Genomic DNA, 16,653 nt, shown 5'->3' on the forward strand with positions numbered 1-16,653 from the left:
ATTTTTTTTTAATTTTATTAACTCTTTTATTTAAAATTGAAGTCACATAGTTGAGAGGTTTTTCCCTCATGTATGGGTGAGTGTGGCCTTTGTAAGTTTAAATCTGTTGTTAGTGTGTCCCTGCATGTGCGAGTTTAACTGTCCTTAGAAGGGGTTCTCAACTCTATTGCCATAAACCTGGCTCAGGACTCAAGCCACCAGTTCAAGAAGTGGATAAGAAAATAATGTTCTCTGACAGCTGTGTTTTGAAGATATAGGGTGGTACAGGAAAGAGAAAATTTAAATGACTATTTAGGGTGTTGTCTGTCATTGGGTTGGTAATTTCTGAAGCATTTCTGTCATGTACTGTCTAGGCTTCATGACACCCAGCTGATATTCAGAATGTCTGTAGATAGAAATGTAGCTGGAACTGCATCAGTGGTTTACCGTTCACATTATTAGAGCTGGTCTCTTACTGAGATGCACATATATTTTTTGAAAAAGAATCCTGAAACATGCAACTCCCACTGTCAACTCTTACCATTTTACTGTTTTCCAAGCTCTTCTGATAACCATTATAAAAATTGATCTGCACAAATAGCCTGACATTTCTTCCTATACATCATTTCAGCAGGTTTATTTTCATTTATCACTTCTATGAACGGTTCCAGAAGAGTACACACATGCAGAAGCAATTTCCAGTATATTATATGTCAGCACAGAGAAACTTTTTATTTCAGTGACCTTAACAGATAAGGTTAATTCAGCAAAATGGGAATGATGAAGCCATTCAGAAAGGAAACGAACAGAGCAAGGAGATTCAAATATCCCTGCTGCATCTCTGCTGCAAGGATTCAGTCAAATAGATGGACACTGAGAGAGACAGACAGCCTCTAGATTTGGATGGAAAATTCCCTCTAAAGCTGAAAAAAACCCTATGCAGACGACAAGGCCATCAAACAGGCAAAAGAATCTCCTTGTTTATTCCACTGTAATCTTAATCATGCCAAAGAAATGAAAGGAAAATGGCATTGCTTGAAAATTGCTTGAATTACAAAAGATTTGATACACAGAACTAGAGTAGTTCAAAATTGTGTATTTTCCTACTGGCAATTAGACAAACTTCAGATAATATTGCCATTAAAAGTTTTCATCCCTGTCAGATAAATGAATATTTTATCACAGAAAGATTGAAATTGTGCCTAATGAGATAGTGGAGAGATTGGGGAATTTCCTCAAGTGATGATTAACAATTTCATGTTTAGAGAAAAAAAACCAACAACCCCAAAACCCAAACAACAGATGGTACGGAATTATTTTTCTGATACAAGTCATTCAAGTGAAGAACAAAATAATTTTGCCTTTTTTTAGCCTTGAGAAACTGGAACTTGTCGCTCTTGGTAGTTATTTGGTTCTTAAATCAAATAACTCACCTTTTGCAGATTCAAATTAGGAGCTAATGGTGGAAACAGCTCAAAGCACTATTCACTCAAATACCCCACTAGGACACACCAATGCAATTCTTGAGTACTGTTGCCAAAGGAATATAGAATAACTTCTTGCAAACCTAAATGATTCATGAGCTTTAATAAGTGAAAATAATTGGCCCAGATAAAAACAAAACAAAACATTATAAAAAGAAACATTGACACTTCACATCAAATATTAAAAAAGAAAAAACCTAACCACAAAAATTCTTACAGTCTTTAGACTAATATTTTCTAGGCTTATTATAAACTGCATAGCAATAAAGTTAATGTTCTGATTTTTCCCAGGCTTTAACAAGAGGTGAGGGTTTTGGCACCTTTGAAAGAGGGCCACAAAGTCCTACCTACAGTATATACTTTTTATGTTTAATTCCTCTGAAATAAGAAACACGTTACTGGTGTTATCATAATGCCAAGAAAATTTTCTTGAGGATTAACAAAAAAAGAGCTCCATATTTTATTTTGTAGTACACAAGAAATATAGGAAAGATTAAATTCAAGTTCAAGAAGATATTACTGCTAACGGGATTTTTGTTTTATTTTGAAAGACCTATGTTACAGAATTGTTCATTCCCAGAGAAAGGATACAAAATGAACACAATGTTATTCGGCAAAAACAAGCTTGTGATGTGTAGGATTACTAGAACTGCACTGTACAATCTGGGTTTTAAAATGGATGGTGTTCTTTGGCAAGTAAGAGATTTCAAATACTATTCAGTATTGGGGATGAAACCCTTTGGAAGATGAATATGAATGTTCATGTTGTGTAACTTGAAAGAGAGGAAGAGGTTCTCAATGTAGAAGTGGTTGGCTGGAAATGCTGTGATGGACAGCATAATTACCCAACTAGACATAAACCAGGAAATGAGTTGTGGAGTTCTTACGGCAACAAACTACTTCCTTAGAAAGAAGAAGAAATCTTGCCTGGAACAAAGGGAGACAGAACTCAATTCCTTAAGCCTAGTGTCTTCAGAGACAGGCTGTATCCTGTCCACATGTGGGATGTACCCTGCTGAGCCGAGGGCAAACCAGTGTCAAGAGACTAGAACAAAAGTCAGTAAGCTCAACCCTGACACCACAGCCCAAAGAATACAGTAGTCAGTAGCTTGGAAAGGGCAGTCTGAGGTCAGGTTCCCAGTTCTTAATCACCTTTATGCATTTTAGATTAAGCAGGATGGAGTAGGAGAAATAAAAACAAAACAAAAAAACCAAAAACAAACCAACAAACAAAAAAACCCCACAAAAAACTACAAAACCAACACAAAAAGCCCAAGCTCTGGAAGCATCTGTGAAGTGGTTGGGCCTGCCTTCCCCTCTTGTTTGTACAGCTCCTGGAAGAGCTGTTTCTTGCAGGTAGTTTATGTGGTAGCACTACAGAAGCAGTAACAGGATCAGGTTCCCAGCAGCCACCAAGCAATAAAAATCTCCATAGCAGGAAGTTTTTGCGATTTACTTCCCTGTTCCGGACCACTGTGTTTCCTCTCTGGCAACCTGCGCCCTTGAGAAAGCGTTAGGGCTGTGCATGGATTCTGAAAGCTCTATGAAAGCTTAAGCAGACCTGTCCCTAGGAAGACTCTCTGGCTTTATCTAGAACCAATGAAACAGAGCCAAAGGCTTGAGCACTGCCACATACTGTCACATGGCTATGCTCTTAGCTCAGGCCACCTTGCATTATTTCACACGATGCTCGACAGTCTGCTGTCAGCACAGGCCAGAGACCGTCCCCAGCAGGCGATGTGAATGCAGCCATGCTGGTTATTCCCCCTGTGAGGGAAGAGTCTTCTGCTCTATGGAAGAGATCTGTGCCACGCCAGCTGATGTGCTTTATTTCACAGGATAGAGAGAGTCTTTTGCCCTCACTGATTATGTTATCGTGACTTTTTATAGCTGTCACTTCTCTTTAGCCCATTTTTTTTTTCTTACTGTCTTATCGACTTATCAAGTCACAGAGAAACAGGCCCATGAGCGAACCTGAGCATGTGTATGCACATGAAACGCATCTGTAGTTACCCACTGAATTGTTTGAAAAGCTGGGAGGTAAATTTTGGTTCAGAGATAGGCAGAATCACGAAGAACAACTTTTTAATCACAGAATATCATAAGAGCTACTCAATAATTGATCTTAAAACATTCACACTAATATACTAACATTAAACTATCCCAGTTCTGTCTTGCATACAGTGTCAGCTACAGCACACTCCTACAGTTCTATATGAATAGCTTATTCACATAGTCCTGTTGAAGACCATAGACTCTCATCCTGAATTGACAACTACCTTTTTTAACTGTTAAAGAATTGGAAAGATAGGAAACAAACGCATACCACGCTATTTTTCTTCTCCCTCCTGTTCTTCAGTGCTCAGTTAAGTCACTTGGCTTCTAGGCATTAACAATCACAAGTAACTGTTTACTAATATCCCTCAATATGGAAATAAACTATTTCCAATGGTTCAACCCTCTGTAACCAAAAAGAATTTTAGTTGAGCATTTTTGACAGAAACCTCCTTATTTTGACAGCTTCATGTCTCTGCAGAACTGGGAGCAACACAAAGACAAGATCCAGTCTCCTTCCTGTAAACCAGCTCAACAATGTCAATCACATTTTTCAAATCAGAGCTCTTTAGAACTGAAAAATAACAAACAACCAAAAAGCAACTTACCTCCAGTATATGAGAATACCCACAAGAATCACTAGACAGATAAAAGTCAGGGCTGATACGACCACAAGTGGTATAACTGTCTTCTTCTCTGATTCCAGACTCTCAGCTAGACCAATACGAGACTCATGGCTACTATTACTTGCCTCTGCAGTCAGAGAAAATTGAAACAGTTCACATTTAAATTCTGACAAATGTACAGCACAAGTGAATGTGTCTTATAAAGAGCCTATTTAATACCACTTACCTCTATTTTTTACTATGTACTGCAGAAAGTGTACACATTTGCAAACCAGCTTACAGAAAACAAGCAGATAGAGGGTAAAGAAAGTGTTCAAGCTTATGTGATTCAGCCTTCCAGCAGTGGAAACTTCTCTTTGCAAGAATAGCAGATTGTTGTTAAAATATAGGAGAAGAAAGCTTTACATTTTCATCTGTTTATTAGCTGAAAGCCAACTGAGTTAAAGAATCTAAATATATAATACTGGAATGTGTAAACACCACTTAGATATTAAACTGTCACTTATATAACGCAAATCTGACTAACAGCTTAATAGGAAAATTTTCTAACAATAGTCTCTATGTGCTTGCTCTATTGCACTTAAGCCTTCTGTATTTTAATACATTATCCATTCTGAAACTCGCCTTATAGATACACCCTTCTTGCAATACTTCCTCCTCCAACTCTACTGGGGCCAGAATTACATTTCCTACCTCCATCTTTCCAGGCAATCAAATTATTATTTGGATATCGTCTAGATTTCAGACTTATGTCAGCCTTGTAATGCTGGATGACAGAAATATTTAGACATAGGAACCTCTATGAAGATTAAAACAGCATATTTTATAATCTCATTAAAATACGGGAACACAATGGTGGGTGAGACCAAGCCTGCGTTTTTGAATTTTAGTCATAACTTACAAAGTAACCACTTTAAAACTGTGATTTTGACACAAAGTGACTAATTCTTTTCAATCTGTGCAGTTTACTGTGATCTGTGACCATTATATGAGATAAAACACAGAAATAAACACGATCATACTTGTTAGAATTAAACCCCTAGATTTTCTAAGAATGTTTTCTGCTTTTGTGAACAGTCCTAATTCAATGGATGTTCTGTATGGGATCAGAATTTTGCTGTCTAGAAATCAGTTGCACTCCACTGGTATTTCAAGGGACCCATTCTACAGGAATAAAAAGCTTTCAGATAAAAGGGAGGAGGGAATAGAGTTGTATCTGAAAAAAAGACAAAAAAGCACATGTCCCAAACACGATGTCAAAAAACAAACACCTTCACACAGCACAGATTTCCAGGCAGCTCTCTGTTTCCATTTTCTTGAGTTTAGGGGCTTTCAGGGCTTTATATGCAAAAAGGTCTAGGCTCTGATTTTGCAAGTATCTTCTTGGTTTTAGTTCAAAGTACCCAAACACCCAAATAAATCACTACTCCTTAAATCCTGCAGCTCAGTGTGCAAAGGGATTGCAGACACAAGTTACTACTGAAAAATCTGTCTCTGAGTTTCTGGTGAGTAGGCTAAATTCAGTATTTCCTATTAATTTCAGAAGAAACTACATGTATGCATGAGAGATCAGAACACAATCTCTTTGAAGCATTCAGACTTGCTTATTCAACTCAGGACTAATTAATACTGTAAACCCCAGTCTTATCTGTCTGATGATGGGGTTCCTTCAAAACACATGACCCAATCCTATTTGCATTCCTTCTAAGGGGAAGGAAGAGCAGGCTTCTGTAACAGGGCAGTTCTTGCCCACTTGGCTATCACTCCAATGATGGCAGCTGAAAAGGCAATCTCATCTATAGTAGATTTCTTTGCACCCTAAAAATTGATGAGTTTGGATCCTTTACACATTTCTTTATATTAATTTATCTTACAGTTTTTCAACAGAGGTTGGAAGGTTTAGGTAGTCATAGAGGTCTCATGGAGAAATCCCTAGTTCAGAACAAGCATAAATATGCATTAACAATTGCAAAGACTGGGAAAAGTTTAAATGACATTTTTTTCTGTAATGGACATAAAAGGAAGACAATTCATCATTTTCTGGTGAATTCACTGTTATGTATAAATAAATTCTCAGGTTTTTTTGTTTTGTTTTCTTTCCATTGTTTTATAATTTAATGAAAGCAAAGATGTCTGATTTACAGGACACCATGTTAGACATGCTCACACTGAATTTTCAGTTTATTAAAAGACAATATTTGGCATCATTTATTAGAAAAAATGATGTACATGAAATGATACTCTATAGTGTCTTTCAATAATATCTAGAAGACAAACTCTAAGTCTGTTGAATTACCACTACTACTCCAGTCATGTATAATCCTTTTTGAATTACTATCTGTAACAATTCAACTGACACCCATTATGTAAACTATAAATCTCTTATGGTAACAGTCATTCACATTAATAATATAAGTTTTGAAATACTGATGTTCTTTTTGTTGATTTCTGAAGAAATGTTATGCATTTTACACAATACTACTTACCTACTGATCTAACTCACTTATTGACTCAGTTTTATAACACCTACCTTTTAAGGACTCCTACTAATTTCAGTATATTTTCTACTTTATTTCAGTATGTTTTCTATTTTAATTTTTATTTTCTATTTTTCACATTCTATTAGCCCCAACTACACAGAGTGTCAATTTACCACCTTTTCATATTAGTTCATATTCTGTTGTTCATGAGTAATAAGACCTCATGTGATTTAACTGTGTATTTGTAGGAATGTGCTGAAAATTTCACATGCTTTGTGGATTCCATTCCTTAGTGGATTTAGTTGGATGATACTGCCCTCTACAGATGCTGTGAATACTTAATGGAAGTTCAATTTATTTTCTACGACGCCAATTTATTCTTGGTTGTTAGTGTGGGGGGTTTTTTTGGTGTGTGGTTTTTTTTTTCCCCAAACATCATAGATATTGTTTCTGACTTTACTCTTGGATTTTTCAGTGCTCTAGAAGAGGCAATGCAAACTATGTGTCTGATTACCTCAAGTTTTCCACAATGCATTTTTAAATACAAAGGACATGCTTTGTATTTATCAGGTTTTTATCTATGTGAGGTTCAGTTTTGCCTTTTGACCTTATCCTTGGAATCACAGATGACAAATACTCTCATTGACTTTAAGAGGACTAAATAGGAAAACAGCACTAAATATAAACAGGTACAGGAATATCTGGCTCTAAGTATTTTGGAAATGTGAAAATGTGGCACAAAATGTCTGCATGTCACTGAAATCTGAAGGTGGCATACAGAGTAAGAATGAAAGTGAATGTTTTTAGAGGCAAGATGGATCAGAATCAAACTGAAGCATCTTTTTCCTTGCTCAATGCATCTTAGAAAACACAAAACAAAACACAAGGAGGAAATGTGTAAGTTAACCCCAATCTCAGAGGCATGATTTCCTCTGGTGACTTTCCATAAGGGTAGTACCTGTCTTCACACAAGGAATCCTTACATCCTTCTTAAATCTTTAAAACTAAAATTTAACCATTAACGTTGAAACAAATTCTGGTTTTAGAGTGTGCACCAGCTAACTTCTGCTGGCAGTACACATCTGTCCAAAAGCAGAGCATGAATTTTCTTACTGAAAAGTATTTCAGGTGCAGTTTTAAGTAGCCAGAAGTAGCATTCACAAGATAGCCAGCTCAGCATGCACCCCTTGTTCCCCAGTGCTTCCTTAATCACACCCACTGGCACGGTTATGTTCTCCTTTTATTATATGTAGATAAACCTTCTCATTCTCTATGGTACAAAAGCATCCCCTCACAGCTTTCCATGGTATTTGTTAGACTTATCCATGACTAACCTGCCTCAGAGATGTTGAATACAGATGAGTGATCGCTAGTAACAGATGAGGCTGATGACTGTGATGATCCAGGAGTTAATTCTGAGTTATCTGCTTCAACTGCCCCTTCAGTGTCTCTCTCATTAAGGTCTGGAAAACTGAAATCTGTTGAAGTTTCATTATCATTAAGGCTATCTGAGGTACCTTGGCCAGAACCACTTTCTTCATCACTTGTAAAAACAGCCCAAGACTTAGACTCTGATGTGTTTTGCAATGGGACACTAGCAGCTTGAATGTGGTTCTCCAAAACTGTCGGGTCGTTCTGCTTCTTAGGTACCAAACTTGCTGTCAAAGTTGGTATGGATGTAAAATTATGTCTGTCCGTGGCATCGTTTATCTGACTGTTTGATGCAGCAGTTGAAATTTTCTCTTCTTCTTCAGGTTTCTCAGAATATAAGCTTATAATTAGGTTACTCTGATCCTTGTTATTGTTTACCTTTGTATCTTCCTCCTCTACTACCATATCCTGAGCTTCTCTATGGGAAGTGCATGAGATACAGTTACTTACAGGGAAGTCATCATCATATTCATCGTAGTCATCCTCAACTACAGAAGGCCACAAATCAGTACTGGACATGATACTGGGAGACAACCCAGAGGATTCTCTAGTAGGAACCAGCGACCTACTCAAAGTTATGGGGATCTCACTTTTGGGAGGAACAGTTGTAACAGAAATATGTACATTTGATAAAGGAAGAGTGTGACGAATGGACATGTCAGAATCAGAAAGAACTGCAGGCATATGAACAGGATCAAACCCAGGTGCAGAACTTGAAGAGACACTGGCAGCCTCACTTCTTTCAAAAACACTTGAAGAGATACGGTTGTCTGCAGGAGTAGCTACATGTGGTAATGTATCAACTGTTAGGAAAGGAGTTGTTATGGCATTCACTGCTTGGGGGAGAAAGGCATTTGTATTTTCTAAACTGGCCAGCTGGGATGAAACATCGCTACTGTACAATGAAGGCATAACCTGCTGAGTATCTTCACTGTTAAACAAACTGGATGAAACATATTCCTCACTTGCATAAGAAACAGATAAACCTTGAAGTGACGCTGTGGGCTTACTAAAAGTGTTTGACAACGTATCAGCAACGGAAGGTGCAGATGTAGAATGCAGCACGGTTTCAGTCGTAGTGGAACCTGGTGCCATTTGATGCAATATTTGGTCAAATGTAGAACTATCTTTGTGAACCCTGGAGCTTTCAGCCAATATTGGATCACTAGGCACAACTGCAGCCGTGTTAAGCAGAGTGCCATCGCCAGAAGATTGGAAGGAGGACTGCAGTAATGCTTCATTATTTAATGTAGCTGAGGTCTCAGAAAAGTATAGCTGAGTCGAGGATAACATTTTGCTATAAGCAGGGGCAGAGAGAGCTTGATCTGAGCTTGCACTAAGCATAGGCTTAAGCAAAGTGTCATCAAAGGCTGGAGGTGTAACATGCAAAGTCTGAATGGAAAGGTGACTTTCTGTAAGTTTACTAATATCACGATCAAATATCTTAGTAGTGGGAAAAGCAAGAGAGACTGGAAGGACTCCCTTTGTGCTAGAAACAGGAAGTGGGTGTTCTTGCAGAGACGTATTCTGCTTAATTATATCATCGTTAGAAACAGATGTAGAAAGTTCATGTAGCACTTTACTTTCAGCATTTAAAGTTGTTTCACTTAAAGAAGAGGAAATTTGCAGTTGTCTCTCATCTCCATATATAACATCACCTTTTTGAAGCATCTTATTAACATCACTAAACCCAGATGATTCATACGTAATTTCATCTACAGAATCAGAGGAAGAAACGTTAAGGACCGTCAAAATATCTGTATCAGGCAAAAGGGACTCACTACCAGAGTATGCTTCAGACCAATCCATATCACTAGATAGAGAGCGCGTAGGCTGCAGCAAAGTATCAGCTTGTAATATTACAGAAGAAGCTTTATGCACCAGTACATTGTTATAGCTGCTAAATAAAGGATCTTGACGAAACATGTCAACAGAATCATGCACAAATTCTGTGGAGTCATAGGAAACAGTAAAGCTTTGGAGGGAGCCCACATTACTAGACAAAGCATAAGGAAGTTCAGACATTGTAGACAGTACATGCATATTTAAATCACTGCTGGATGGTTCAACTTGAGAAAATATGTGAGTTCTATTATGACCAAATACCAGTGTCTCTGAAGCAGCATGAGTAGTTTGATGTGACACCACATCAGTGTATTGAGCAAGGCTTGGCTGTATTAATGTATCACCCTCTGCCAATGTCAAAGAAGCATGCAGGGACACCTTATCACTTGCAACAGCTGGAGTAGCACTTTGTGGAAACATCTGAGAAACTGTATACAGACGGTGAAACATTTTACTACTGGAGGAAGCAGAGGAAAATGTAAGCAAAGGTACATCGTCATAGGAAGACAGGGTGGGTTCAAATGACACATCAACACTGGGAAATACAGGTGTGGCATGCAAGGTCACATCACTATCTGATGTAGCAGGGGTAGTGTCGAGCATCTGAGAGTCAAACAATAAAGGGGTGACTAGAGGAAACACTTCACTACTGTAGGAAGGTTGAAGAGGTATCTCACCATTATAGACTGGTTGAGTTGTCTGAGAGAGTACCTCACTGGCAGCAGAAGCAGAACCATATTCTCCAGAGCTTGAAGAGATAGAGTGAGGTGATAATTCAGCAGAGGAGAAAGCAAAGGTAGAATAATGTGGCAATTCTAAATCCGCATCTGAGGTGTCCTGTGAAACCACGGGGCTGCTGGAATAGGGCTCTGTGGCTGGCTGTAATCCCTCTACATAAGCATCAGTGTAACTGGTCTGAGACAACTGCTTGCTTTCCGATGTATCAAGAGCTTGAGTTGTCGGAACTGTAGCATTACGCAACCATACATTTCCATCGGTGGAAGAAGTATGCTTTGGAGGATCATCAGAGCTTGAGAATGCTAAACCTTCTGAAACATATTTAATGGAGCCTTGGGAAAGAACATCATGTATGCTTGTATCTGGGCTTCCTGAAGGAAGGGTGTCTTCTTGGGAGGTCTCCTCTGTAACCAGCTGTGCTGAAGAAGTGGTAAGAACTGAACTCCAAAAGTCGTCAGATTCCTGATGAGGTTTAAAGGGAGACAGTAAGAAACCTTCATCACTATGGCCAGTAGTGGTTATTCTTGTTGGTTCAGTGCCTGAAGAAAGATATATGTATTCTTCTTCTATGCCTTTGGTGGAGTCAATGAGTTGGGGAGGAATTCCAGTAGCTGTTCGGGATTCCAGAAAAGGACCTTCCCCTTCTTCAGAAATTTCACTAGCAGGTGGAGAAGTAGGGTAATAAACTGCTTTGAAAACATCATCCTTACCATGCAATTCTTCTTCTCTTGTTAAATATCTATTTGTTTTAGCTTCACTGGGTTTTGTCCCCATTTTTTCTTGACTGTAGCTGGATGTAGTCACCTGGAAATCTTTCCTCCTTATTTGGTTTATTGTACTGTCAGTGCTAGGAATCACTGCAGTTTCTTCATCCACCTCTGTTTCCTTTTCATCAACTTCATCCTTTGAAAAAATATCATAGCCGAATAAAATTAAAGTGTTTATAGACACTGTACACAAATGAAAACCAAAACTTCAATAATACATTTCCCTGGCTCCACAGAGGCAAGAGAGGCAAAACATGAGAATGTCTGAGAAGACTGTTGGTCTTAAAGCAAAATATTTAGCTGCAAGAACAGGTATCCTGTTCTCTCTTGAAAACATTACTCATTTGCAATACAAGCAAAAAAATCCTGTGTCAAAACAACTTCCTAAATATTGTGTTACTTTTGCTCTGTTTGAAAGACAAAACCACTTATAGTGTTTATCTACTTAATTAAAAAAACCTCTACCTTTCCTAATAAAATGCAATTATATATGCGGTACGCATAAATGAAAAAAGGTTTTGCTTTTAGAATGTCTTAGAGATTTGCACTGACATACTGATATTGACTACTTTCTCATAATAACAGAATTTGTAAAATATTTTGATGACCTGTCCTTAAATCTGCTGAACCTTCAGAGTTTTCTGGTAAAGAAGATTTCAGGAAGGTCAACATGACTTTAACAGTTTTGTAAGTGTTGTGAGTGATACCACTTAGTCCCTGTTGTGACCCTTTTTTTGCTGAATATGAATAATTATATACTTCACAAAAAATCTGTGTTAAAGCTTTGAATTTTAAGGACAGATCCAAAAAGAAAAAATAAAAATTACATGCTTAAATACAATCAGGATTTAGGCAGGCCTCGAGCATCTAAGTTCAAATCCTTTTATCCCCTCTTCAACTTTCCCTGCCTCAAATAAAAAAACCTAACATGGAAACATCTAACTTGCTCAGTGGGCATTTTCATTTTGAAGCTTGACACAGCAGTGCCTGCAGCTCTGTGCTGCGCCCCTACCTACAACCGCACCAGAACCAAACCTGTCTGAGCACAACCCTGCAAACTAGATTGAGGGGCACCTTTGGTTTCTGAAGAGTGTGATTTGATAGACACACACAGCCCTAAGAGACACCAACAGGACAGGGCCTCTGGCAAAACACAGTTATAACTCTTCTGAAGATCTGGCTTGGTGATGTGGTGGTAATGCCCATCTGTTTTTATTAAAAGGAAAATGTTGAGAGAAAACACCCAGAAGACAGGAGACTGGGATGCGGTTATTTGTCTGAGAAATCCTCAGTTTCCACTGTATTTTAGGCTGAGTAGATATCCTGCTCTTGCACTGAAGTGAGCAGGGCACAAGAGAGAGAATAATGTAAAATCAACACCCTTTGAAAAAAGTGCCCAAGATGATGCACAGCTGAATAAACTATTAACTGGGGCACTCAGCAAATAGGAGCTTTCATCCAGCCTCACCAGAGCGAGGGTTTTAAGCACCAGGCTAGAGCTGTGCTCACACTGGCATCTCTTTTTGTTCCTGGAACATCTAGTGCACTCACACAATATAAGGGACCTCAGACATGACTCTCAGGCTTGGATTTCATGCTGAGGGCTAGATACTAAAGATGTAGGGACAGCAGCACCTAGACTGTGTGTCCTCAAACCTGGACTTGACAGGACAGGCCCCTGTTTCTGAAAATCTCTTTTCTGTGAGGCAATGCCTGCACTTTTAAATTTTCATGGTTCAAGTAAAAATCAATCAGCATTCACTGGCACCCAGTTACTGTCCTGACAGATGCAATGTAATAACCTAGATACGTAACTTATATCAACAGAGAAGTAACTGTATTATTCGTTAGTTAGCATCCACAGGTACAAGGAAGGGTAAATAAGTAACAATTATAATAATAAACAACTAGAAGACAGATAAACACAGGTTGTCTATTTAACAAGGACTTGCCTACTCAGTGTGAATATTGTGTTTATAGACTGAAATGATAAAATAAAATTTCTGAAGGATCACTTCATACAAATGTAGGTCTTACTACAAGAACTGTCCGTGTTGTAAAATTGGTATTAGAGACTGTTAAAGACTTCATTGTGATATTTTCACCTCTCTCCTTGCTGGGACGCCAGAAACCTAGTTACCAAGTATGAAGGCTGCAGAGGGTGTCATAAAAACACCCAAAATTGTGCAAAATAGAGTTACACTGTGAAGTCTAACTTGAATTCAAGAACTAAAAGTAAATGACCCACCAAGAATTTTGGAATAACTGTTAAATTCAGGCAATAGCACACTGATAGCAAATACACTCTTCAGCACAACTGCCTTACTCCCTTACTTTAGTTTACTACATGGCAAGACCATCCTAAGCAAGTTCAAGCCAGATTTCTCTTTAAACAAACTAGAAAGCTTGACACTGGGTGTCACCTTTGATTCTGCTGAATGAACAATTTTGTCAGACTTCACTCAGAGGTGAGAGTAACCTGATGTCCCATTTTCAAAAATATTTAGGCATATCCTGTGATATCCCTTACTTCTCCCTGCAGCTCCAGCCCCAGGGTGAGGTATCACTAGAGTTATCTAGGGAGAAATGTAGCTGAAAGGCTGCATATGCATATATATATGTATATATATATAAAAACACAGATGATGCATTCAGGTGGTGACACAGTATTGTAAATTTTCACAGAATATCAATTCAACTTAGTTGAAATGTATGTATTTTAAATACTCTCTTAAAAATAAATGAATGCTATACCTCATATTCTTCAGTTTCATTCAGTTCAGGAATGAGGTCTGCCTCTATAAAACAAAAATACATACCATATCACCCAACATTTTAAATTAACAGAACTATTAATTCTGCAAGGACTCAACTGATTAGTTAATACACTATTGAGACTCAGTCTAAGGAATTTTATAGGATTGTGTTTGGAGAAGTGGCCAACCACCTGGACTGAGGACTAGCTCTAAGAGTAGCAATGCCCATCTAGTCAGGACACATTCAGTCACAACAGTTTTGCCTGGCTCTAATTTGATACTGCAGCACATGTGGGAGGAACCACATCCTGGTCAGAGAGAACCAAATTTACAAGAACGCTTTTTATAAGAGAGTACACTTTAATGCACAAATACAGAAGAGATAAAATAGGTAAGTCTGGGAATCAACTATTTCTCTACATTTATTCTGAAAGCTCTGAGGATACTCTTATAAAATGATCTGCTCTATAATTTTCAAAAAGCAAATTTCTCATTTGTGCACCCAGGCTTGGACTTGGGTCCTAGTGCACTGGCCATGCCATCACGTTCAGCGTGCAGTAGGGTGTCTGTGAGGGCAGACCAAGGAGACCCACCCTTCCTCGTGTCCAGTGCTTAAAGCCCTTTTCAGACTCCCACTCTATTTGATTTACTGTAGGGACATGAACCCAGTTGTATCACATCCACAAAAAGTCCCTAATAAACAGGTACTGAGTGCTCTGTGAAGAACTACTCTAAAGGCTCTTCAGGCCTCCTCACTTTTCATAAATAAATATGTTGAAGAAGGATCAAGAAATGAATTTCCTACAGCCCAGGTGAAAATCCATCTCTGAGTTTAGAGGTAGTCTCTCACCTTCTTCTTCTGTGTTTTTGGCCAAATCCAGTATTGTACTTCTCATGGTGCTCAGCAAGAGAAGTTCCCAAGCAGGTTTCTAGAGACCTACAAATCTCTAGTACGAACTGGCAGAGGCCTCCAGTGATGAAATCTAATAGCCCTTCCACAGCATTACCTCATCTTACTGCTCCTTTGGTCCACAGACAGGTCCATTCCCTTTCTGAATCTTTCTAAGGCTTTCTCCTAAGGTATGTGCTAGTGCTCTGTCTGCACACCAGTGTTAGCATTTATTCTGAGGGCTGATTTCTACTAAGTAAAAATATTCCAGTCTCTCAGCCTGGGGAGCGATTCTAACAAGATCATTACACAGAGCTCCATGTCCCCATGTCCTCCACAATTCCCAAGTGAAGGTTCCTCAATACACTACTAGAAAGATGTCATCTTTATACTCCTCATCTCTGCAAGGTCAGATGGGGATGTGTGACTTAATTTGTATTCTATTTGGTCTGTCCACATCTACCTTTCAAAACAATTTATGGCATGTATTATATACAAGATAAACTAGATAAAGCTTATCCAACTAACAAGCTCATACAGTTTTATTTGTAGATTATAGCATGCAATCAAATAAAATTCTGCCTAAACAATGCTGCACAAAATATTCATAAATTGGTTGTTTTTTTTTATTACCAAGTACTAAATTAACCTTTTATTAATAAGATAGAGAAAAATTATCTTACCTCTGACTCCTGGAAGTTTAGGAGGCACCAGGGCAGGGTGGGGAGGGGAGCGGAGGGGAAGAAGGGGTGGAGGAGATAATGATATTCCCTGGCTTCTCAATGATATAAATCAAATATTGTAGGCATTAGTTTGAAAGTCTTCCCATAGTAGACCCATACCATGTATTATGCACTCAACAGACTTCTCTGAAAAACGTTTTTAATATAGAGAAATCCTATCATTTTTTTCTGTGGTCACTATTCTTGCTTTGAGCTTTAATCAGACTCAATCATAAAAATAAAATGTGCTGATTTTGCTGGCATATATAGTAGGGTATGTGCTCTCAAAATCCACCAGCAGGAAACTATAGTTTCTTGCTGTTGTCTTCATGGAAAAGCATTAACATACATATAAATACATAAAATATACATTAACAACACTAAATCTTCAGGCGTTTTACAAAGCCTATTTAAACTTAGTTGGTCACAAAAAATGTATTTGCCAAAAGCATTAGAGACACACTCAGAAATTCTGTTAATCCTGTTGCTAAGTTTTTGATTTGATGGGAGATTATAGAAATCTGCTAACATCCCTCAAGCAAGAAGAACCAACCCCTCCAAAAAACAACCCATTGATGTAGGTTGATGAACAAGCTTGTTTATTTTTTCTGGAACCAAATATTAATAATTCTATAGCTTACATTTTAAAATAAAATAATTAAATCATTAGTTAGAAAGTTTTGTAGAGATCTTTTCATAGTGCGTTTTAATGACAGACGAAGAAATGAGAGAACAAAGACAAAAAAGGTAACTATTTCCCTACATTTATGTTCAATCAAATCTAAACAAAAAACCTCTTAAAACAATCTGATTTATAATTGTAGGATAACATGCACACCATAAACTGTTTTCATTTCTGTGCTGTCTTATGTAATAAATAG

General features: G+C 38.0%; 1 protein-coding gene across 1 annotated transcript in view; it reads right to left on the minus strand.

The window, feature by feature from the left end:
- PTPRZ1 (protein tyrosine phosphatase receptor type Z1) overlaps nucleotides 1-16,653 on the minus strand; it is a gene marked incomplete at both ends in the record, with an annotated part of 139,889 nt that overhangs the window by 25,793 nt on the left and 97,443 nt on the right. Inside the window, 3 exons of the mRNA XM_082076361.1 lie at nucleotides 4,127-4,271; nucleotides 7,959-11,541; nucleotides 14,160-14,203. Of these exons, the coding sequence (XP_081932487.1) occupies nucleotides 4,127-4,271; nucleotides 7,959-11,541; nucleotides 14,160-14,203 (3,772 nt within the window). The remainder of the gene's footprint in view (nucleotides 1-4,126; nucleotides 4,272-7,958; nucleotides 11,542-14,159; nucleotides 14,204-16,653) is intronic.

This window comes from Streptopelia decaocto, assembly GCF_964273445.1.
Source record: "Streptopelia decaocto genome assembly, chromosome: 1".
In the NCBI taxonomy this organism is placed as follows: domain Eukaryota; kingdom Metazoa; phylum Chordata; class Aves; order Columbiformes; family Columbidae; genus Streptopelia; species Streptopelia decaocto.